This window comes from Parasteatoda tepidariorum, chromosome 11 (assembly GCF_982258835.1).
Source record: "Parasteatoda tepidariorum strain Cologne lab strain chromosome 11, Ptep-v5.0, whole genome shotgun sequence".
Taxonomy (NCBI): domain Eukaryota; kingdom Metazoa; phylum Arthropoda; class Arachnida; order Araneae; family Theridiidae; genus Parasteatoda; species Parasteatoda tepidariorum.
The window spans coordinates 31,096,565-31,123,158 of NC_141765.1; the positions used below are offsets into that span (position 1 = coordinate 31,096,565).

General features: G+C 27.3%; 1 protein-coding gene and 1 long non-coding RNA gene across 2 annotated transcripts; one reads left to right on the top strand and one right to left on the bottom strand.

Annotated features, from left to right (window-relative positions):
- Window positions 1-714: 714 nt before the first annotated feature.
- Window positions 715-3,580, bottom strand: LOC147801273 (uncharacterized). The gene is made up of 3 exons (XR_015430408.1): window positions 3,450-3,580; window positions 2,496-2,670; window positions 715-1,887 (listed from the first exon to the last, which is right to left on the bottom strand). It is a non-coding gene; the product is annotated as an uncharacterized LOC147801273 (long non-coding RNA).
- Window positions 3,581-3,747: 167 nt separating this feature from the next.
- On the top strand, window positions 3,748-26,348 carry LOC107448949 (F-box only protein 8). The gene is made up of 7 exons (XM_016064323.4): window positions 3,748-4,141; window positions 6,969-7,072; window positions 12,512-12,641; window positions 13,581-13,707; window positions 16,954-17,072; window positions 19,008-19,192; window positions 22,796-26,348. The coding sequence occupies exons 2-7, from the start codon at window positions 7,006-7,008 to the stop codon at window positions 22,993-22,995; spliced, it is 828 nt and encodes a 275-aa protein (XP_015919809.1). The 5' UTR covers window positions 3,748-4,141; window positions 6,969-7,005; the 3' UTR covers window positions 22,996-26,348.
- Window positions 26,349-26,594: the final 246 nt, after the last annotated feature.

Sequence of the window (26,594 nt, forward strand, 5' to 3'; positions counted from 1 at the left end):
ATTAATGAAATGACATCTCTGCCTGTCTCGCTAAAATGTTTTACTCTTAATGCATGGTCTCATTCCAGGAGATAAAAGAACGAATTGTTTCTAATATTTTTGTAAGACTAAAAAATTGTTTCTATCAACTATAATGATACTGAAATTTGAGGAATTTTTACTAAAATCTTGCACCATAGTAAAATTTAAGCAGTATTCAAGGACCAAGGGAACCCTGTAAATAACGTTGAATTAGAGCTTCAATAATTAATAAGAGATTATTGCATAAAACGATTTTTTTTTTAATTGGTGCTTATTTAAAATTGAAACAGTTTTTAAAATTTAACAGTTTCGTATACTGGAGATTCGATTGTAATTTGAATAATAATAAAAAATGGAATCAATTTGAAGTGAATATGAGCTTTTAACAACTTATTAATGTCAAGGAAAAATATTACAGGGGAAAAGTTAATTGATATTCTAAATACATAATTTATTAATATAAATAGTTTTTTTTTTTCCAGTTAGAATTCTGTAAAATGATGCACAAAGTTTTGATGAGATAGAATTTTAACTAAACATTCTCTCTTTAAAAAAAAAAAACTTTTTTTAAAAATTATACACCTTGCAAAAAAAAAAGCGGGTGCTGCTTAAAGGATATATTATTAAAAGGTACATTAACTCTGCAGTGTGAGAACAGAAAATTTGTTAAAAACGTGCATATAAACACAGTAATTGTTGAGCAAAAACCAAACACAATAGTTTTATTATATACAGCTTAAAGATGACATACAAATACATTCTAAAAATATTGAGTTGCCCTTCAAAAGGTAAGACTGAAGTTTTAAACATGCTCTTCGTTCAAAAATTAAACAAATTTGAATATACAGCTGATTGAACCAATTTTCATCACCTAGGACAGACAAGATGTTTAATAATGACAGGCTGCTCTAGCTTCCACCTCTAGGTTTAGTAAATGCTTGTAAATTTGGCTCTCCTCAGAATAATGAAAAGAACAGACCTGAAATTCAACTTTTAAAACATGCATGATTGCAACCATTTTCCACATCACCTAAGAGCAGGGCTGTAAACTCTCTATGCTTTTTTGAAGTGAAACTTCAAATAATTATTTTCATTTTATTCTTACAATAATCTTAAATGAAACTCTTAACACTTTACAAATAAGCAAAGTAAATACAGCTCTGCTCAAGAGGTACGGTTGCACAGATGCGTTGACCCCTTTTATTAGGTTGTTCCAAAAACATATTTAAAAACAGATTATTATAGTACTTAAAAACCTAAACATGCTATAATTTAGCTCACTTTCTTTTAATTTCAAATGATTAAATATCTAAAAAAAAAATTTAAAACATTGCTTAGGGTTTAACATTTTATATAATCTATTATTATATATAGAAAACCAGAAACAAGTAATAAGTACACTATAATCATAATTCAATACGGAACAACCTAACAGCATATAGCAAGGCGGGTTCCCCAAGAGGCATATATTCCTTTTGTGTCATGACCATTAAATATTTTTAATCACTTAAATCGTAGAATTTTTTTTATCCTTAACTTGAAGGGAAGAATGATTTACATTCTATAAATATCTTATGCCTTACATTACTTGGTTTTACAAAATTCTTAATCATGAATGGCACACTTGTTCAAATTTATTAAAAAAGGTAAAGAATGTTACGGATTTTATAAACTCCTTAGGCACTTATTGTTGGTTAAAATGGCCATGACACTATACAAAAGAACACCATTTATAACTCTTCTAATACAAGAATTAAAATGCAAAAATATTAATGAACATTTTCTTTATACTATACCCTTCTAGGATTGTTCAACAAAATCTCTTAATCTTTCAGACTGTTATATTGGCTCTACCATCCACAGAACCTGAAATTAATGTTAAACACTTACAAAATATTTAAAACGATTATGTAAAACTGCTTCTATTACAGCAGTTTTAAGTCTTTAAAAATATAGGAGAAAAAAAAAACCCCAGCAGGGTAGCATTATAAAAATAATATCTAAAGACAATAGGGAGTTTATTAACAAATTAAAGTATATTATATTCTGAAAACATAAAATAAGAGGAATGAAATTATTTTGATTCATTAATAATTACAAATCAGAATTTGTGTTTGGCAGTTGAATGCACATTTGTGAAGTTTTTGGTATATATACAAGAGCTGATAATTAAATGAACAGGGAGAAATATGGTTCACATTGAAACGGGAGCTAAAGAAGTATAAACATTGAAAAGATTGTTAGAAAATCACATTCTTTCTTAACAAATTTAGCTATCCTATTTCAATTTGAAAAGCGTAACAGAAAATACATATATTCTCAAGAACCTTCTCAAAATTTATTCAAGATATAACAACTAAAAAACAAAATTCTTTTTATTCATAGAAAACCCATTTATTAAATAACCACTGAGTTCTATTATCTAAAAGGATAACGGCATAGCCAATTTATGTGAAATTAGACGAGGTACTTACCAATATGTAGAACAGTCACACCAAATCTACTAAACTCTTTTATTTTCTCCATTAAACATTTAATTTTAAATCCTGGGAAGTTTTGAAGCTGCACATTGCGACCCAGAATTACATCAGGAAGATGGGGTTTCAAATAATTCAACTTTTAATCCTGGATTACTGAAGCCTTAACCACCTAAATGAAAAAAAATATATATTAGAAGAAATACTATAACATGCTTAAACAAATACTAGATCACTGAGTGTGATAACTAATGAAATTCTTTCAGTTTATTTGTATTTCTTTTACATTCATTAAAATTATTTAAATGTAGTAAATTATAAAACATTTTTGATTTTATGCATACAATATTACTTGTATTATTATACAATTCTGAGTTATAAATTAGACCACATGTTTTCTGTAAGCGAATGCATACCTGCAACCTAAACACATTTTACTGTAACAGTCTAAATTGTGATATCCGAAGATACAACACAGGAGATTTATATACTATAATATGTAGCAGAATTATAGTCATATGTTATTTACTGCACACTTACACGTTTATACATAATGTTAACAATCAAGCGACTACACTCACTATTTATCACCAAAAAAGGTTACACGAGTTAAAATAAATATATGAATTGAATAGTACGGAATAGAATATTTAAAATCCAAAACTATAAATAAAACTTTTGAAATTAATAAAACCCTACAACGTACCAAAACAAATCTGATAACATGCTTACGGAATTAAATATAATCGTAGTAAGTTTCTTTATATTAGCTATACGTTGTTTATTCAACATTTACACGAGCATAGGAAGAAAAAATAAACACTTAGCTATATCAATAATCGAGCGATTATAATATGTATAAATATTAGATTTAACACGGGATGTAACATACAACAACATAAAAGTTGAATATTTTCAAAATTCAAAACTTATATAAATAGTTAAACTTACCATAAGAGATTTAATAGATTATCCAAGTCTTAAAATGAAGAGTTAAGTACTAAAATTAATAAAATCAATGTTTATCACTAGTGATTCTAACACGTGCTGCACTGAACTGCTACTCTACAATGGAGCCAAAGCACAAAGCAGGGCAAAAGCAAAGCGCTGGTTGGCGACTAAAACAGCAAATAATGTAGCCACGAGAATTAAAATAGTAACCTTTTAATCGTTGCCAACATATAAAACAGACCTTCACTTCCTATTAATCTTAGGCGAAAATCTACAAAAATCTGCTCAATGACTCTCCACACGCTAATGTGGAAAGTATGCGAAGTGTTGCCATAGGTAGAGAGTTCTGCTTTACGCCACCTGTAGCCCATTTCGATGGCTAATAGCTCACGTAGAATTTCTCAGCTGTTTATTGTGCACTCTAACTGAAAATTTACAAAAGTGGTTCTTTAACAATTTAAACAAGTTTTTGCTTTGGACAGATATAGGCAGCCGGAAACAATCTAAATAAATAAACAGACTATAACCTGTTTGTTTATGTTATGAGTGGCGTAAGAGAAAATTAACTTGCACAAATGAAATCATCAATAATTACGTGAATACTTTGATGCTCAAAAAGTGATGAAGCATGTTGAATTCTTTAGCTGTTTCTGAAATTTGACGTTTGAAAGAGTTTACTGAGTTTGATCATGGTATCTAATGCAGAGTGTATTATTAACTTGCCAATAAGTATTTTTGTAATCGATATGTGATTTGTTTTATTATTAATTTCGTTTAGTAATTTTGATTGTTTTCCTTTGTATTACTTTGATCTTATTATTTTTTAAATTTTTTTTTATTATTTATTATATTAATTTTGTTGTTCCGTCTATTAATTTGCTAGAGATAAATATCTGCGTCAAATTTCAATTTTTGTTTAAAGTTTGAGTTAATAACTAGGTACAAATTTATATGTTTTATTTTTAATTTATTTTGTAATTTAAGCTGCCATAGCTTTTGAATTGTTTATGTGCGTTGGGGCAACAAGAATATTAGTGTATGGTGAACCAGGTCCCCTAAATGTCTTCAGGATTCTTAATTTTTATCTACTTAAAACTTAATATTTATTAAGTCAATTGTATGTAGGACAAGGCTTTATGCTTATGTTTATATAGTACTTAAAATGTTGTTAAAATTTATTTATCTTTTCTTTTCAATAATTGTTTTATTAATAATTTTGCATGAAGATAAAAGTATTTCTTAAAATATCTTTAGTGGCCTGAGTAGACCTACGAATTTTGCCAGTTGCAAAATTTTGCAAGAGATCAATTGAAATTTCGTTGTTCCATATTTCAAAAAGAAATAAAAAGCCTTTTTTTTTGTCTAAAATATTTGATTTTTTTATTTAAATCTTTTTCTTGTGAAATTGCTGGAAATATTATCAAGTATTTTTTAATGTTATTTAACATTAATTAAACATTGTAAGAAAAATAATTATACAAATGTAAATTTTTATTACTAAGTAATTAATTATTCATTTGTTGCAAGAAAAAGGGAAATTGATTAACTTTTATAACTCCTTAACTTTTTTAACTCTTATAACTCCTTATACATTAGAAATTATATTAAAAAATAGTGTTACACAGAATATTATCTTTAAATCACTGCTGACTTCGAAGTGTTATTCAACATGAAGCAACGCAATTGCACCAAACTCCTCTAAAACAAAAATTCTGTCCCCTTTTTCTCAAAAATACAGTATTTAACAATTGCACCAAGATGCTCTAAAACTCTAATAAGTAAAAACAACTTGCAAATCGCTAAGTGAAAAGTGCGCATTTTGGTCAAATTCATCCCTGAATTTGAGGGTAAAAATATATTTTACTGTTTTAAATTAGTTTAGCAATTTTTATTTTTTTCACCTAAATATAATGCGCTTATTTTGTAAAAAGTTATGTGTTTTTTTCCCTTTATCGAATCAAGCGTGTCAAAAACTGATGACTAAAGTAAATTCATTTATCATATTAACATCCTATTGAAGATATTAGAGCTCGAAAGGCAAGTTGAAGTGATTGATAAACGCTGGTATAACAGCATGGAATTACAGAAAAAGCAAGCGCATTGAGCTGATCTTTTACAATTTGAAATTCCCATGTCAGAATAATATCATATTAATTAGAAGTATTGGAATTAAGAAAAATCAATAGGAAATGTCTGAAAAAAAAAAAACAATTGGAAAATAGGCTGGATTTATGATGGAATCTTCAAAAATCAATTGAATCAAAAAATAATTTTTGAAATACAAAATTCCTACGTCTTAATAATATATTTATTAAAATTATCCGGATTTATAAAATCACTTGAAAATTGACAAAAAAATTGTCAAAAACTGTAGAAAAAATTGACTGTTTAACAACATGGATGTTTTTTAAATTGAGGTGAATTAAGTATGTCAAAAAGTAATAGATCAAATTTATAATTCTCTGTCTTAATAACATCATTGTAGAAATTGTGGAATTCAAAAACCATGTAGAAATAGCCAAAATATGATAGATAACTGCAAAAATAACGATTAAAAAACCATGTGGATTTGCAAAGAAATCGGTCTAAAAGACCCTTTTCTCCTCTTTTCTATGGGATCAAGATCAAAAGGCAAGCTGGGTAAAAAATTTTATTCGAAGGAAGTTATATATTGTTGATGATATTATGTTTATATACGTGATGGAAAATAAAGTTTTATTTAAAGTAGGAATTTTGTTTAATTCTGCCCAATATTGTTGGCATATTTCTTTTTTCATATTTAAAATGCATGTTTATCTAAATATAATTCAAACGTTTTTTAGACTTTATTTTTGCAGGAGTAAATTGTTTTGGTCATAGACTTGTTTAAAAATTCCTTTGTTGTTTTTCTGTTACATTCTTTTTATTTAATGATGCATTTTTCCCCACCTCAGTTAAACTCAATATTAATTTTAGATTTATATGCTATGCTCAATAAACCAAATTTACTTGTTTCAAAATGTTAATACTGCTATCCTATCTCTGTTAAGCTCTAAAATGTGACATTATCATTTATACTTCTAATTAAAAAAAACTTAAGACCTGGGAAAAGAAAACAATATTTTAATTTAAAATGCTAATGATATAAAATAAATAATTCTGCATATTTGTTCTGTAATTGCATTTTTTTTAAAATAAAAGTTCGGCACAATTAGTAAATGCATGCAATAATGCTATCTAGAATGAATTTATTTTATTATTATTATTTGTTACATCATTGTTTTTTTTTTTAAATGATGAGTAAAATTGTGATTTATCCTCTTAATTTTTACGATTTCAGTTCAAATCATTATCCTGGGGTTTAATTGTATATTTTACCCATGTGGTTGCTCTGTATTGAGTCTTTACAAAATAATTTTGCAAAGGGTTAATAATTGAAGCATAATTCTTGAAGTTGAATGCTTTATAATTTTCTCTGTTATTATTCTTGCAGTCATTTGGAAATTTTTTTACTTCATGTTATATTATTTTGCTTTTTAGTTTCAAACACTGTTTTGAGTTAAGCAACTGAACTGAAATGGGCCAGGTATTGAAAAAACTTAAAGAACATGAAAATGACATGAATGCTGGCAACTGTTCTATAGGTATATAAAACAATTACATTTTTATCAATTCATTTGTGAAATTACGGAAAAAAAATGGAACACCCTAAATAACAATTTGTTGTAACTATCATATTTTCTCGTATTAGGTCTCAAACTTAATGGTTCCTGGGGGTGACCTCAAATATGTGTAATTAATTTGCACTGATGTTATTTTAAGTTATGAAATAAGACACAAAAACATGCTTTCTCTAAATAAGCAAACATTTTTTTTCCCCTTTAGATTCCTGACTCTCAAAATATAAGACATAGCAACAGTCTGGGAAATAAAGTCCCAATAGTTTGGTCAAGAGAGCGGTTCAAAGTTTGGACCCTCTAATGGTAATTTCACTTTTGCCTATCTTGCTGTACCGCAAGAACTTTTTAAGTGAAGTGAAAAAGTTTTGCACGCAACTATAAATTTTTTTTATCTGTAGCTAACTCCATGCAAAAGTAATTTTTAATAATTTATTATTATTTATTAATAATTTTTATTTGAATTATAAGGTGCACAATTTTTTACATCATTTTTAAAAATGTAATTTTATATGGCAAAGTACAAAATTTGAGCAAAACTGGTCAAATTTTATTCTGAGAAATCAAATTTTAAGAAAGTCATTTAAAATTGACTTATAAAATTACATTCTTTAAAATGATGAAAAAATTGTATACCTTGTAATTGAAAATTCTTCCAACTATTACTAAATATAATAATGAAAAATACTTTATAATTGTGTACAAAAATTTTTCAATTTGTTTATAAAATTCTCGAGATATTGCAAAATACGTAAAAAGCAAAATGAACATTAGGGGCCTAAATTTTGGACTGCTCTCATGACCAATTTTTTGGGACTGTATTTCCTAGATTGGAGCTATGTTCTATATTTTGAGGGTAAGGTATGTTTATTCAGAGAAAGTACGTTTTTGTGTTTGATTTCTTATCTTAAAATATCGTCTGCAGGAACTAATTAGCGTATTTGAAATCACCTCCATGAACCATTCAGTTTGAGTCCTAGTACATGAAAATCTGAGCATTAGATCTAAAGTTATTCAGGGCATTTTTTTTTTGTGTGCACTGTACAAGTATTAAAAAATTACTGTGTTTTTTGCCTGTGTTACAGTGTCTTCAAATCATTCAGTAACTTTGTGGTGCCCAGATTTAAAAATGTTAAAATATAAATAAACCAAAATTGATAAGTGTCTTTCATTATACATTGCTGCTAACCTTATTAGACTCTTTATAAAAGTAGTTTTCTATGAGATTACTTGTGTATTTTTAGTCATAATTAAGGTTTGGCCAAATAGTTATTCCAAAAAGAATAGTTAATTACATTACTAAAATTTTTGCTGTTATCTTTATATAGTTTTTATATCTAAACACCAAAATTGTATTTTATTAAAGCTAATAAACTGCTTATCCACTCATTGAATTTAAAGTAATACAATAGACATTTTCCTCTATCTAATCATGAAGAAAAGAAAATTCCTAATTCAAAAGTTACTACAAACTTCAGAGAGAACTTTTATGGAGAAACTAACTTGTATTTGCATTCCATGGATGCATAAGCCTATAGTGGTTAACCTAATAACAAAAAAACTCGAGTCAGCTGTGCCTTTTATTCAAGTTTGTAACCACTGTATTGAATCACCCTGCATATGTTCAGTAGGCAAAATGAAGAATGCACCACCCTAAACTTTTGATCTTATGATTCGTTCTTCACATTTTAGGACACAATCTTAATTGTTTGAAGGAATGACCTTAAATATGCTAATTAATTACTGCAGATGATATTTTAAATTTCAAAATTAGACACAAAAACATACTTTTTCTTAATAAAAATATCTTTTTTTGACGGTTTCAGACCCCCAAGATATAATGGGTTGTCGCAATATGGGAAATACGGTCTCAACAGTTTGGTCAGTGGTCCCAATTTTGGACCACTTAAAGTTAATTTTACTTTTTGCTTATTTCGTGTTATCTTGAGAGTGTTAAAAGAGAATTGAAAATTTTTGCACGCAGTTATAAAACTCATTTCCAAAAAAGGCAAAATATAACTTTCATTGAATATCTATTATTTTTGTCGTGAACAGTTGTAAGTTATACAATATTTTACATTGTTTTAAAGATTGCAATTTTAAATGATAAAATATTGAATAGTTCCTAAGAAATCAAATTTTGAAAAAGTTATATTTTTAAGTTCGATTTCTCAGGTATTATTTGACTGATTTCGCTCAAAATTTATATTTTGCCATTTAAAATTACACTCTTTAAAATGTTGTTAAAAATTGTATACTGTACAATTAAATTTTTGTTCAACTGTTATGAAATAAAGTAATAAAAAATAATAACTATTTACTGAAATTTATATTTTATATATTATCTTTGGTTAAACGAATTTTATAATTCGGTGCAAAAATTTTACAATTCGTTTACGAAGTTCTTGAGATATGGGGAAATACACTAAAAGTAAAATTACATTAAGAGGTCCAAAATTTGGACAGCTTTTCTAACCAAACTATTAAGACCATATTTTCCTGATTGTGGTTAACCCTTATATTTTGGGGGTCAGAAATCCAAATCCGTTGGAAAAAAAGGATACATTTATTCAAAGAAAGTATGTTTTGTGATTTTGTAACTTAAAATATCTTCTGCACTAATAAATTTGTGTATTATTTGTCACCCCTTCAAATAATTTAAATTTAAGTCCTAGAACCTGAAGATCCGATTATTAAATCAAAAGTTATTTCAGATGGCCCCTTTTTTATTTTGCGTACTATTCATAAACATTTTGAAGTTGTTTTTATTACTCTGTTATTTTATAGTAGCTATGTTTGCATTCTGAAAATTTCTTTAAAATTCTCAACACATTATTGTTTTTCAGTTGCAGTTGGTAAGAAACATATTTAAATTTTTAGTTTTTTTTTCAAAAATATTATTAACCAGTGGTTAGAAAAACTACATTTTTTTGTAACTAGCTACAACTACTTCAATAAAAATGTAGTTAACTACAACTTCTTATTTTTGAAAAGTAGCTATAACTACTTAAACTATAAACTACTTTTGAAATGTAGTCTCTTAATTACTTCTAAATACAAATTTTTCGAAAAGATTTAATTCACACTCGTGTTCAAATTTAAAAAATATTGGAGTTTGAAAGAAAAAATTCTTAAGTAATAAATTGGATTATTTTTACAGGGAAAATTATTAAGAAATATCTATTCATATTTATATGAGCTAACTTATTATTGAAAACCATTTTTTTTAATGATTTGATTATCCTTTCCAGTTCAGGCAGCTTGCATTTGTGCTTTCTCTAAAAAAAATTAGCTTAAAATAATAATTGTTGACTATGCAAAAACGGAAGAAAAAAAGACTCTTGTGCTCAAGCATTTCTCTTGTTAAAACTGAGCTCTATTAAAATTTTGAGTATAGCTGCAACAACTGAAAACACACAGTTCTGTGGATATGATCATCATCATGCTCAGATTCTTTCAAATTGGTCAAAATCAGTGTAAGCCAGAAAAAAAAAGAAGAATTTTAGAGATAAAGAAAAAATTATGTATTCGATTGTTTGAATTAAAAGTTGAAGAGTATTTTATTATGCCTATTTACTAACGTTAATTGCATTTTTATTAAACGATTAATAATGCAAATCCCATACATATCTAAGTATTTAGCTGCTGACACAAATGAGGCACCCCTAGATTTCTGTAAAAAAAGCATTTGATCACAAAACTGTTCGACAGGATTGCCACTCCACAGGGAGAACAGGGAAAACCTGGAAAATACGGGGAATTTAAAAATCACCTAAAATAACAGGGAAAATGCAGGGAATTTTGATTTATTCTTTACAAACTGGGAAAATACAGGGGATTTTGTTTCTTATTTTTATCTTTTAAAAAATGGTGACCACTGAAAGTGTAATCTATGGGATGTTTAACCATGATATTTCTGCTAAACTAAAGTATTTCATTTACTATAGCATTATTTAAGTATGTTCAGCTGTTTTCCAGCAATTAAAACTAATAAATATAGTTAGCCCAACAATAACTCGCCCAACAATAACCCAGTAATTGTTGTTTTCTTTTAATATATTGTGCATAAGGGAAAACACAGGGAATTTTTTTTCCAGATTTGAGTGGCAACCCTGAATGAAGATCAAAAGTTAAATTCCAATTTTTTTTTTCCAAATAAAAATCAAAAATTTAACCTCAAAATAATTATCTTTTAAGTATTCTCTTTTGCTTATACTGTTTCACTGCATGACTGAAATCAGTGCCATTAGATCAATCATTAAATGTAAAATGGAAAAAAAATCTATATTCCATACAAAAAGCAGGAGTGTGTTTGTGTTTTCATGTAATAAAAATCAAAGTTTTATTAAAATTGCTTATTTAACAATAGATAACAATCTATAAAACGAATAATCTAGTCAGCAATTTCAATATGGCTTTTTTTCTTTGTAGAGCACAAAGTTTATATGCACCTAACTTTGTAGTTATGAGTAAAATTAAAGAGTTTTTTTTTTTTAAATGGCGGGTAGCATTTTACTATTGAATTATGTTTCTAGTTATGAAGGAAAAACAAGAGTTACGAAAAATTACTAAGGGAAGGAGTGCAGATGATTTTAGTGAAATAAAGTGTTTTTATTAGATTATGAGACTAATTACTATGAAATAAGTGATATGTTATAGAAAAGCAAAATAATTAATAGTGAGTGGGTAGCTTCATTAAATATTGTTTGCTTTGAATATTTTGGATGTTCTACCAAAGAATTGTTTTAAATTTATGAAAGAAATTGAGAGAAAGGGGAGAATTGCAAAACTTTGAACTGTTGGTTGTTTCTCATTTAAAGCAAACATAATGCTAACTCTGAAACTCTTGACCATGGGGTCATTTCTCAGAGTGCCACTGATGGATTTGAAAATCTTGCATCAGTTAGGTTTAAAATTATTAATATAAAATTAATATATTATTGATTTAGCTTAATGGTTGTTTCAGTGTTATAGATGAAGGGCGTTTTATTGGATTTGCAATATTTTTTGCGGTCATCTACTTAAAAATAGTATTATTAGTTTATTAAAACAGTCCAAATTACAAAAATTTAACTACTTCATGAAATAGTATTCTTCAATGTTTCATCTTCATTATAACTGATTCAGAATTTTTTGAGATAATTGGGCCAAAAATGTATAGTTTCCTTATTGAGTCAACACTAGTGTAATACAATGGATGAAATTAAGAAAATGTGGGTAAGAAAATGCATTAATAGCTTCAGAGTAATCTTATTTTAGTTTGAGATCCATCCTTTGTATTCATATTCTGAAAATTTTTATTCATTTATCACTTAACTAAAAACATTGCGACTTTTTTCATTTGTCTGTTTTTCATTTACTTAAATTTATCAGATTTATCAAAAGTTTTCATTAATGTACTTTAAGGTTTCCCTGATCTTGCTGATCTTCCTCCAGAAATAAGTTTGTGTGTTTTATCTCACTTAAATGCCACTGATTTATGTTTAGCATCATGTGTTTGGGGTAAACTAGCACAAGATCAGATTTTGTGGCAAAGGTATGTTAAATTTCAAGTATAATTAGCATCTGCAATATTTTATGTCTTTCAGTTTACTAACAAAATTTTATTATTTTGAAACTGTTCAGTTGGTAAATCATTTTAATTTATAGCTTATATTATTAATCTACTCACTATTCATTAATATACCATTTCATGTATAGGGTGTTACGGAATTAATGACCACAACTATAAGGGACATTATAACTTGTTAAAATTTTTTTTTTCTCAATACGAAGCAAAAGATAAGCTGGTAGAGGGTGCTTTCTGACTGAGTAAAACATCACCTTTTTAGAATGTGTCTTTTAGCTGATATTTATCAGTTATGCAACAAATTTCGAATACAGTTAAAGGACAGGGACAGGTCTATTCTAAAAATGCAGGGACAGGTCTTTTCTATTTTGTGCCTGGAATAAAAACTAATCTTGGCATCCCTTTATCATGTATGAAATGAACATCTTTTAAACATTGTATTCATGGGTGTATAGAAAAAAACTAATTGTCATTTAAAAATTTTTAGTAAAAATTTTTCATTTCAGTATTTTATACTTGGTAATAAAATTTTTTATGTTGTATATAAATATTGAATTATTCTGATTCAGTATATATTGATTTAAAAATATATTTTATTTTCAGTGCGAAATATAAGTTTATAAAATGGAAAATAATTTATTCGTTAAAAATTACTTTATGTTTACATGAATTAATGTGCTACTTACATCTTAAGTCATTTGTAGGCTACAATTTCTGTACTTTTTGTTAATATTCAAAATTTTATCGTATTTTAATTATTGTTTAATTATTTATAAACTAGCATTATTCAAATTAATCTGAAAAATGTTGATATTGACTAAATCACTGTATAAAGCTCAATTTTTTAAATGAATATATTTTATGATTCTTTTTCTTATTCTGAAAAATTGTGTTTTTTCCTTCTAGTTTATGTAAAAGTCAATGGAGATATGCTTCTATTTATTCAAAAGAGAAGCATAAAGGTTTCTCCTATCAACAACTGTATTTGCAGTTAGATGAAGGAACAATTACTTTCAATGCTGATGCTTTTATGGTTAGTATAACAATACATAAGCATTTAAATATATCAGTATTGGTTTCCGCAATTTTAAACATACAAGACAAGTATTTATATACAGTGGAAAGTCGTGTATCCGGAATCGGTGGAACTTCTGGAAGTCTGGATAATAGATTTTACCATATAGTAGACCCCCAAGGTAAACAAAGCTTAAAATGATCTAATAAGCAATCTGAATCTAAGAAAAAAAAATAAACATTATTTTTTGGGCAGCAATGTTTTAGTATTAGAATGATATCTAATCAATCAAAAATAAAATATTAGAAGAAAAAAATTATTGCTTAAAATATAGAAAACGAAAAAAATTTGACAGTTATGAAAATATTAATTGCTCTTTTCACCCTTTTTAACTAGAACTATTCAAGCAAGAAGCGGAAGTATCCGTCATTCATTAAGGTGGGTGGGTGGTGGAGATTGTTCAAGTTGAGGACGGGAAGTGACAAATTCTTATTTTCTCTCTGATCATTGGCGATCAATGAAGCATAAAGGCGTGGCATACTGATCGGGTTCTCTTTATTTTTTCTTGTGTGACTGAAAGAATCTGCTAAAGAAAGAATATTATCCCCATTTTCCCTGCCTCTTAAATATTACATGGCCAGGGAAGAAAAACGAATGTTTCTCAAGAACATGTATACTTTTAGACCTATTCAAATTTTCCATTTTGCTCCCCCTCCACGTTAACGTTTGCCGCGTTTACCTCTTTCCACAGTACTTCTTCTTTCCCTAATACTATAATAAAAAGGTTCCAGGAAATGCCTCTTTTACTAGCCAGCTGCATAGGGAAGAAGGGGGGAGAAGACTCAAGTTGAGCACTTTTGAAAACAAATCTTCCTCTTTTCCTGCATTCCAGGTGGGGAGCGTCACTAACGGTCTTGGTAGATCTTCTTTTCCCCTTTCTGGTGATTTATGGGTTCAATGCATAAATCACTAGAAGCTAGAAAAAAAGAAAACATGTCAAAATACCTTTTTTTTTTTAAAAGAGAGGGGAAGATGAAAACCTATTTGTTTATTTTGATTGTTGAAAAGTGTCAGGGAAATTGACCCTGAATCGATTGACCTTGATATCGGATGTTACACTGTATATATTTACTAAAAATGTCTGGCATTGTGACTTGTAGTAAATTGGTCATGGGTTGCAAGAGTATGTTATGGATTATCTTTATTTTAGCAGTGCATATTTTTTGAAAATAATAGTTTTTTTAAAAATTTATTTATTTATTTATTTTTTTGTTAAATTTGAAGTCTAATTTAGCTAAAATTCAAAATTTGTTTTAAGAAGTTAATACAAAGTTTTTAGAATGTAAATTTAGCAAAAAAGCTGAAGGGATGATAAAAATCTGTAGATATTGTTAATACTTAATAGAATGCATTTCCTATTTTTTAATCATTAAAATGCAATGCTGGCTTTTATCATATCTATCCATCTCACTCTATCTGTGACCAGATATTTTGCCTCTCTCCATGTCTTTCCTATTGTTTTTAATTTACTTACAATTGCATTGCAGCAAGTGTTTTTTAGGTTTTCCTGTTTTTCTATTGCCTTAAGGATTCAAATCAAAAACTTGTTTTACTTTAAGTTTTTCAGATTTTCATGAAATATGACCAATCCATTTCCATTTTTTTTAATTTCCTGTTCAAGTGTTTTTTTCTGTTGCTTTTCTAAGGATTTCTGTGTTACAAATTTTATGAAACCACGTGATATGTAAGATTTATAGAGAAAGACATATTTAACATTAATATTGAAAATTCTAATATTTGTTGATTTTGTTATATCTTTGTTTTTCTGGAATTTATTGAGTTATTCTCAATAAATTTAAATAAAACTGCAAACTCAATAAATTTTAATATTAACTGCTTCAGGCTTTGTTTAATCTTTTTAGCATATCTTCATCAGTTCCTTTGTTGTTAAATTACACTTCCAAGATAAATAAAATTGTTTACTTCCTCTTGTTTCTTATTTTCTAAGAACATGTCATTTAATTGATTAGGGTTAATTTTCAAAATTTTAGCAATACATGAGACTTCTCTATAAAGTTTTTGAGACATCTGAAGAGAAATTGCAGTTTTTTGAGTGTTCAAATATGATTTTACAAATTCTTAAAGCTATAATATTGGGATCATAATCTACAAATCATAAGCATAATGGCTAAATAATTTATAATAGTAAAATATGAAACTCACAATAGCAGTAGTTTTACACTTGTATTTCTTATTAAATACTGAAATATAATCTTGTTTATCTTTATTTCTTCATTATTATTTTTTACTATGCATGGTTTATTCATTAAAATTTTAGTTAATTCAAATTTTGTTACTCTTTGTATTTCATTTAAAAACAGAACCGAACTTAATAAATGTTGGAACAGTAATTTTAGCAATATTTCAAGTGGACATTACCTATGCTAGTAAACATCACTAAGTAATTTCATGAACTTGCAACTGTACAAAATAATTCTTATGAAATTTGTTTGAGATAGCCATATAAGTACCCTACTAATGAGATTAGATTGTATCAAGCTTGTAATGAAGATGTTTTTCTTAAAAAATATAGAAAAAATTATATAACAACGTAGCCCTACTTCCTGGTGGTGTAATAGGTGAATTACCTTCTTGAGCAGTGTTTTGAAAGGTAAATTGGTCTACAATTTTTGCATATGTTCTTGATGCTTTTCCAAATGCCCCCAGGGTTATCAAAGGAGAAAGGTTCGATTCTCTTGCAACAAACAGACCCAAATATGTCATTCTATTTAATAAATCTATACTGTTAACAGTCCATGCGAAAAAATACACAAACTGAATTTGCTGGGTAGAGTGAAGACTAAACGCTGGAAGCATCTCACTTACTTGCCAGATTATCCACTGGAAAAAGCAGTGGTTTTATTTATATTATTGAAAAGCCATGATTGCCTGGGCAAGCAACTTTGCTCATCCTTTATGCCCTCTATATCACCTGATGGAACCTATGAAGAGAAATTATCTGCTTTTCTATGGAGCACTTGTGGACTACATCTCAGTGACAAGCCAATATTATTGTGGCCAGAAATCTCCTTTGCCAAACGTTGAGGTCGTTTTTTTTATTGTTGTTTATAGTTAATTTGTTTCACCTTGTTGTATTGTGTTTTCTTTCCTTTTGTATTTGCAATTGGAAGCAAATTTTTTTTAATTAATCGTTATTTCTTACATTTTAGCTTTTTTTTAATAATATTTAATTGTACTTTATAGGGTATGGATTACTTCATTAAACATCAGCTGATTGATGATAACCCACAAGAAATTGCACATTTTATTTACTGTACACGAACTCTAAATGTTCGACAAAAGAGAATATACTTAAACTCAAGGTAATAAGAAGTATTAATTATAAGTCAGAACAATAAACATTTTATGAGAAGGTTTTAAATAGTATTTTATTTAGTTTAGATCTGTGCTTACATTAACTGTTATAAGTTTCATTTTAATAAAATTATTGTTAACGCATTAAAATCATATTGTTCTTTGTGATCATGACTCAGGAGAAGTAGTTTCTTTTAATGATCTTATAATAATCTTGATTATATAATGAATGTGTTTACAGTATATGTTCATATTTAATAAATGAAAAAGAAAGTTATCTCAAATCTTTAGTTTTATTAATATGTCTGTGATTGTATTTTTATTAATATATTTATTTCAGTAATACATTGAATAATTCATTTTAAATTTGTTTGGTCTTAGGTCTAGATATAAATTATAATTAAATTATTATATTAATTTATAAAAGTTTTAAAATTAACCTATAAGTAATTTATGTAATTTATATATTTTTTTATTATTCCATTAATGCTCAGCCATATATAAAGGTCTATACAGAAAATTTTTTATATGAAAATAAGTGTTAGTTCATATTTGTTTATTCTAAGTTTTTGTTCTGATACCTTTAAAAGAGTACTGTTCTTTTATTTGAGATTTAAACATTAATATATATAGAGAGAGATAATTTTTAATGATAGTTACAACTATCTTATTTTTGCAAAATTAATTGTAATTCTGAAACACTTGTGCTACCACTTTTTTGTTTTTGAAAAGTTTCAAAAAGTTATCAAAGTTTACTTTTACATTCAATAAATTTTTAAATCCGGCTTACATTAATCTTATCTAATTTAATTCAAGCTTAATATCAATATATTTTAGAAATAAATATTTAGAAAAAACTGTGGAATAAATTTAGGTGACTGAAATGTATTGATTTAAAATTAACTAGTACTTGATGCATGCAATAATATAAGGCAGTTATTTTTTATATACTATTATGTATTTTTATTTACACAAACTTGAAAGGAAACACTAAAAATTTCATGCTTTATATAATTAGGATATCAAAAATGAGTATTTTAATTTAATATTTTTAAAAATTTAGTCAAACTATACTGAAGTTTTAAAAGTTGTGTATCTGGTATTTACTTCACAAAACTTACTTCAAAAAATCTCAAGATCTTTGCTTTTTTATTTTAAGTTTTACTGAATTTCTTCTGTTTCATCCTCTTTCTCATCCAATATATCATTTGATGCTATTCTCTTTTAAAATTGCCGATTCTTCCCAATCATCACACGTGGCAAGATTACTGTCTACGGTAACTTTGTTTTCAGACATATAAATGTCTTTTTAATTCATTAATTTAATAAGTTCTTTGGAATATTGTGAGTTATTCTCATATGTGCAGACATGTCTTATAAGTCTACTTCTTTATGAATGGATGATTCAGGCAACTTCTTTTCAATCTGCAAGGCAATCTCTTTTTATTAGGGCCTTAAGAAATGGTTTATAATAGTATTAAAAAAAAGTCTTTAAAACTTGAAGTTTGAGGAAACATTTTAAATTGTTTAGAAGTTAGAATAGATGCATTTTGGGTAATCAAAGTTATTTTTTAAAATCAAGGGTAACAGAGAAATGCATTTTATTTAAAAAAGCTTTTTTTTCAGTTGATAACTTTTCAAATTAATAGGGAGTTTTCATGATTTCAAAAAATTTGTGTTATTAAAGTTTGTAAAATTGAGATTTGACTGTAGTAAAGCAGGCAGTAACATTTTAAACTTAAAATATTTCCCAAAACCTTTTGTTTGGCTCAAAATTCAAGAAATCTCACTTTATTCTAAAACTTACTAACTTTATTTGATGTGGTCAAATAAGTATCCTTCTAATAAGGTTATATTTTATTAACTGTGCATAAGATATCTATATATTTTACAAAATAAGAACTATCTTTTTGTAATTTTTTTTCTTCTTTTTTATATTATAGGAGAGATGTCCTTTGCCATCTGATTGGAATGCACAATTTTTCAAATCAATTTTTACCCCATGCTCTTCGAAGATTTTTTGAGACTCTCCAAGCGCCAAATCAACTTGATAGCTACCTGAATTTTCTTTTGGAAAAGTTTTCTGCACGTTTTTGTCAGTGTAACCCAAATCTGCAACTGAATACTGGTTTGTTATATTTTTGTTTTCTTATGATTAAAATCCTGTTTTAGCAGATTAAAATAGATTGTTCTGTTTTCATTTATTTCTAAAGTGTGCAATATGTGACACAGAGAAAAAATTGAAAATTTATTTATATTTTATTTCTGAACCCAAAACTTATTAATTATGATTTTTTTTTGAGTTTTTCTATAATTTTTTTTATTATTGTTTTTCTATAATCGAATTTTTGGATTTCATATCTTTATATATTTATACATAGTACAGCAAGGAAAGCTCTTAAATTATCCAAACTGGACTCTAAAAAATAACCTCTCTTTAATATGCGGTATAACATTAAACAGCCTCACAAATTTGGTTTTAGTGGGTGGGGATAAATGGGGGAGAATCTGAAGTATTATTTTCTAATTAAGTTCTGTTCTCTATGGATGCATTTTTTCAAACTGAATTGAATGAGATCGAATATGAAGTAATATGACAAATAGTTCAGAAAGTGGAAAGATTTTACTGTATAAAAAGTGCTATTTTTCAAGTATATTTATCTACACTTTTGACATTGCTTTCTAGTGGCTGTTTTGGCAAGTGAGGTATTATACATTTTTTATACTAATTCAAAGTAGCTAAAATTGAGATGATAGAACCAATAGTTCAGAAGTTATAATGGTTTTGTTTTTATTAAAAAAGGCGCAATATTTAACTTGTACCTATTAATGCATCTGAAATTGCTATCTAGACAAATTAAGTATTGTTTTTTTTTTGTAATATTTTTACACTGAATCAAAAGAAATCAAACACTAAGCAATAGGATTAATAGTTCATAAGTTGCAAGGATTTTTAGATACAAAAATACAATTTTTCACTTGTGCTTATTTACTTTTTTATTTTAATTTACATATCCTGGGACAGAGATAGCCTAGTTGGTAGGGCACTGGGCCCATGTCCAAGAGGAGGTGACAGTGTTTTCTCTACAGCGCGAGAATGCAAGAATCTCGCATATTTTTTTCTTTTCTCGCATTAAAAAATTATTACTGCAAGAAATTCGCGCATTCTACAAATCAATTTCAAAATTCGCGAATTTCTCGCATTTTGGAAAAAGCTTCGCATTACACCATTTAGAATAAAATCCATTTCACTTTTCTACCTATATCTTTCATTATTTTCAGCATCTGCCTCGTTATCCAGCTTCCCGATTTACCAGTATTGTTCAGAACCTTTTCTAACAACAGAACACTACCCCTCCGAACCACGGAACCCCTTCCAGAACACATTTCTCTGCAACTACGTGTTTACCTTAGATAAGGTTTCTTCATGTAAGACGTTCAAATTTTTTATGCACTAATGTAGGATGGACAAATATACTTTGTAAAGGCAAAATCTTCTATGATGATGCAGCAAAAAAATTCAATGCTTTAAAAAATAGAAGATGTTAAAAATATATTATAATTAAAGAAATAGTTTTTTCTTCAAGTCTATTTGTGTTTTTTTAATTTTTAGAACTTACTTAACTTTTTGAAATCTCACCTGGTGAGAAATTCTCACCCATATTTTTTCTGTGATGAAAACACTGTGGTGAGTTCAATCTCCATCGGCCAAGGGCTCCCCTTGTAAGTATATGGTGACCGGTGCATGTTAAATCTGTTGAGTCACAAAGTCCTCCATGTTCCCGAAGCAATTCATACCTCTGGGGGCAGAGATTCAGGAGTTTTCCTTCTCTTCTGGATTGTTTCAAAATTACAAGGCTACGGAGTTGAACATTTGTAGTCGTAAACCCAAAATTTGGGTCGGCTGTTCAACCATGGTTATAAAGTAAAATTTACATATTCTTGCAACTAGAATTTTGTTTCATTGCATCTAGTATGAAAAAATACATAAAGAACAATACCTTGCTTTTTAAGATAGCCACTAGATAATATTGTCCAAGAGTGTAAAAAAGTACCAATGAAAAATAGTTGTTTTTAAACATAAAAACTGTAGCAATTTCTGAATTGTTCGCCCTGTACTACTGGGTAGAACTTTCTTTTTAAATGTAAAGTTTAAACCTTATTTTTACTGTACTAAAATAATTGTAATGTGCCTTCTTTAATTTTACTTTCTGAGATTTGCATGTTTGATTTCGAAGCTTGAACTATCATTAAGTTTTTACTTCGATACATAAGTCATATTTTAGCACATAATGTTTAAATTTTTAAAATTGTTTATTTTTTAATTTTTGTTTATTTCTTAGACTGTAAATAATTCTTGTAACAACATGAATTTTGGCAGTAAATTTTTATTTAGATCTGTTACAAATGATATATGTAGTTATAAAAGCCAACTCAGGTTTTAATTTTAACCATTATTGGAGTTTTTTTTTTATCTTTGATGCTATGAAAGATTTCAACTATTTGAGTTTGCTATACTCAAAAGCTCAGTTACTTTTGAAACATTGCTCGTTATTTTGTCATGTTTATTCTTGTGAATAGTGATTATCCATTTCTTTTGCTGATAGCGAAACAGGTTTGTTGTGCATCTTCACCTGATGCTCATCACATGCTAAAAACAGAATCAAGTATTGCAACCCTATTAATACCAAGTTCACTTGTATTAATAGGGTAACTTGTTAATGGTCATTTTTTAACACTGAACATGCATTTTACAAATAATGGCAGATCTATATCAAATGTTAGCTCCCATGCAACAGTTTTGTAATGAGTGTGTGCTCGATGCCGAAAACGGAGTATCGAATATTACAACCGTTTGAAATTCGAAGTTCATTTAGATCATGGTCAATTTTAAGAAACAGTATGGGGTAAGCAGGGTAATGGCACTTAACCCTAAAAAAAACATCAGTTTAGAGTATGGGCATTACTGGGTAGTGGCACTAAAAGAGTAAAACTAAATCTCAAATGAAACTCATCTGGAGTGGTAACAAACTACGCTCATGAGTAAATGTTTTCCTTATGAGAGGAGCCAGTTACTACTCAACTCTTCACCTACTTGTACAATAATATATGCAAGTGCTCAGTAGCTTGTAACTAGTCAATGACGCCAAATATCGATGTTTAAAAGGCCAAGACTGAACCAGAAAACTCGCACTCTCTCTCTTTGTTTTTTTAAAAGCTACTGGTATGTAAGATACTTCTCGAAGTAGAGCCCATGCTACAGCACGGGTCTCAATTATGTGTCGCTATTAATATCAGTATGTTAACTTTTCATCTAATCATTTGTAATCTTATTCGTCTTTCACGGTCGTTGAATTAATATTCATTTATGTTAGAGCTGTGTTTCTTGAGTTTAACCATTGCATGGTCTGCAATTTCTTGATTGTTGGGAAGAGGGCCCCGTACCCAGCAACAGTTATTATCACAATGTCGCTGATAGTTTTCCTCCCGAAAAACGTTAAAAATTTAAAACAAAAATTTATTCCAAATATAAAAAAACTAAAAAAGTGAATCTAAAATTTGTAGAAAGTTTAGAAATAGCGCTAATGTGATTGAAATCTCTCAATTAATTTTGAATTTTACTTTTTTTATATTAGACGTTTTTGCATTTTAATTAGATTTTTTTAATATCCACAAATTATTTTATTTGTAATCACTAAAACAAAGTTATTTTTATATTAATTTTTTTCAGATATGGTATATATCTTGTGCTTTTCTCTAATTATGCTGTCTGTAGATTTGACTAGTCCTCACATCAAAAATAAAATGTCAAAAAGAGAATTTATTCGCAATGTACGTTATGCAATTCATCGAGCTGATGATGAGTTTTTCGGACACATGTATGATGATGTTTATCTAAGGGGACATATTGCTCCAAATTCCGGAGATTAGTCATAAGCCTAAGTGTCTATAGAAACTAATGTTGTTCATGCTAGTCGAAGTCAGAGTATATGTTGTAAGCTATATTGTAATTTTTGTTTTTATTTAAATACAATCATGAAAATGATGTATGTTACTTATGTGCTATGCACATATTTATGTGATTTTCTGTGTTAGACTTGTGTATTGTGTTGTAATATACATATTCTCCTGATCACATTATGGTAAATGTGTTTTTAGATTTTGCAAAGAAATTTATTGATTTATTTTTATGGATCCCTGATTTGATGTATTTTCTAAGTCAATTTTGCAAAAGAGTTTTATTGTGAAATTTTAGAGTTTATTTTGCTAACTCAAGCATTCAGTTTTTGAATTATTTTATGTTATGTGACTCAATTTGTTTTGACTAAAATAATATATTTTTATATTATGACACTGAACAATGAAATCACTTGGTCATTCTAAATTTTGTGGTGCATAAGTAATGAATTTAAAGAATCCTAACAACATATCTAAGACATAGTGTTACTTTCTAGAAATTTTATTTGGAACATCAATAATTTTAAATTGTAATGAGAAATATATGTGATATTTTTGTTTAGGAGTAAAATTTTCATTCTTTGTGTAATGAAACATTTTAAATTAAGAAATCTGTTCTTCCTTTATCAATCCAAATTAGGTTGTTATACTTTAACACTAATCCACAATTTAAAAATAAAAAAACTCATTAATTAGTTTGAATTTTGTTTTTATTTTTTCTTTAAAATGAATTTTATCGAAACATGACTGAATAGCTGTTTATATGAAATAGTAATTGAAGCACTCTGTAAGAGTTTCTCAAAAGCAAAATTGCTATATTTTTTTATAACTGTCAATGCAGCTTAAAAATTAAAAATAAGAAATTGAAGGCTAAAAAGAGAAGCTGAAACTATTTAAAATTATCTTCTTTATGCATTAACTACCAGTTTCTATTATCTCCAATAAGTGTTATTTAAATAAACTAAGGAAGCTTAGATTAAAATTTAAAAAAATTTAAGTATTTGATGTTAAGTTCATACTTCTTTGTTGTTATTAAGTTTATTGCAATAAGAATTTTTTATACTTTAACAATTTTATAGCTAATTAAAACTGCAACTGTTTAAAATTATCTGCTTTTTGTGCAAACTACTTTTTTGGAGAGAATATGAAACATTCTTAGCATGTGATTTTCATTAGTGAATATTTTTTATTTTGATTTGATGTAAGTTAGTACTGATGAAATTGAATTATGTTAAAAAATCTGATGGTTATTAGTATTTTTCCTCCCTGATATATTTTTTTTAATGAATCTAGGAATTACAGAAAATGTTTTGGGAAAGTCTTTCAAACATATTTGTTTTATTTTTTTATTTTATAGTGTCAACAAATTTGCTTTTACGATCTTTAACCATTGACGATCTTTAACCATAAGATCTAAAATATCCTATTCTTTATTTTGGCATCAAATGTAGCTTTAAGCTTGACCAATTAAATCAAATACTGTCCTGCAATAAAGGAAGAAAATTAAGTATGTTTTTATGTATTGATATTCACTTGAAAAAAATAATTATTTCACGTTTTTTCATTATTCAAGAGTATAATCTAATGTGCGCTTATGCTCATTTGTAGAAATAAATTTATCATGGCTTTAAAATATTTCACTACTTTATTAATAAAAAAGCATGCATAACTTTTAACATTTTTAAAATTATGATTCATATAAAATTTTCTGGATTTGCCTCTTGAAAATGAAATCCATATAAATGTGTCTTATTTCTAATATATTTGAAGGGAAAATAGAGTTATTTTATCGACAAATGAACTACAATCAAAGTGTTCAACAATAGAGAACTCTTGCTTTTATTTTTGCTCCATTGTGTAAAGTTTTACTGCATTAAGTTTATATGAAATTTGTTTTTGTTAAAAGTTTTTTTCCTAGTCTCTCGATTTTCAGAAACTTATCACATGCATAAAATGCTCATTAATTATATATCTATTATAATTATGTCTTGCTCAATTAGCTCATTGTTTAGATTTTTCCCCTATGTTAATGTTACTTATACATTATTGATTCTGCACGTTAATCTAATGCAAGATTAAAGCCAAACAGAAATACTTAAAAATATTATTAAAAACATTTAAATTTCTTAAGACTAGTGTTATAAGTGTCATATTACACTAATTTTCATATCAAGTCGCTATAATAAGTTATATATATTTTTTTAAATATAAGGAACAAAGAACTGCTTCAACTCAATATATATATATATATACTTTGTGTTTTAAGACATACCATACCAAAGCTGAATGTAAAGAAATAAAAATCTTAAGTATTCAAAAATACTGTTTTTTTTCCCCTTCCATTTATCCCCTGTAAAATGTTTTTTCCTGTTCTATACCTTTTATTTTGGCAAGAAGCCAACTTTAAGTAAAAATGCCTAATTTTTGTTATCAATAAAAGTTATATGTAATTAATAAATGTAATACCTATAACAGTTTTGATTACTAATTTGAATTCAAAATTGTGTGAAAAGATGTGTTCATTTTTGGTCACAATATGTCAGGAAAATAGAACAGTTGATTAGTTAATAACATATACAGGGGTTGGAAAAAATAATGGAAACACTTCTATGCTGACACATTTTTTGATTTTTTTTTTAAATACATAGAGAATTATTTTATAAATTTAGAAGTGTTTTGGTTATGCGATTTCTCATACTCATAAATGAGGTTTAAAACTTTTTAAGGTTTGAAGCCCGACAATAACATTACAAACAAAAAATAGTGTTTTTGAACACCTTTTGCCAAAAAATGTAGCAATAAATTTGTAACTAGTAATAATTATTTTGGTTATAAATTGTTAATAATTTAAATAATTATAATAATTTACCTATATTTTGAATTGTTTAAAAATATATTCAGTTTTGATCACAATATGCCAGGAAAGTGGAACAGTTAATCGTGTATTAACATATACAGGGGTTGGGCAAAAATATTTTTTTTTAATAATTCCTTATATCTACTGTGTATACCATTGCATATTCGTTTCCTTAAACTATAAAAATGTACTGTTCTTATAGAAGGCTTATAAATTCTAGTCAAGAAATAAAATTTTATGATATATCTTGTAAGGAAATTTTTCTATGTCTTTTAAATTTATTGTATTCAGAATAGTAAATTATATGTGTAGCTGCATCCTCATAGAATAGCAGTCATTTAATGTATTGCCAAACTAATTTAGTATCAAATTTTAATGTATTAAGGAAGATCAATAATTCAATGAAAAATATTTAATTTATTACTTGCCATTAAACTCAATTCTGCTTAATAAATGTTTTTGTAATACATGATTTGTGTTTCCATTTCATTGTACATATTTATGAAAATGATATACAATCTATTCAGTCAATTTTCATCAGATACTTTAAGTTTTCGAAATGCATTTCTGAATTTCCAGAAAAATACTAAACAAACTACACTGGTTATCATAAATTAAGGAAAATTCACAAAAATCGCGATAACTCAAGAAATTACACATGGAATTTTATGAAACTTACCCACAATATACAACACATAGTAAGGTATTAAACAAC

Coding starts and splice junctions, on each gene's coding strand:
- LOC107448949 (XM_016064323.4), top strand. CDS start 7,006: ATGGGCCAGGTATTGAAAAAACTTAAAGAACATGAAAATGACATGAAT. Junction 12,642..13,580: donor GATCAGATTTTGTGGCAAAG/GTATGTTAAATT, acceptor TTTTCCTTCTAG/TTTATGTAAAAGTCAATGGA. Junction 17,073..19,007: donor AGAATATACTTAAACTCAAG/GTAATAAGAAGT, acceptor TTTATATTATAG/GAGAGATGTCCTTTGCCATC.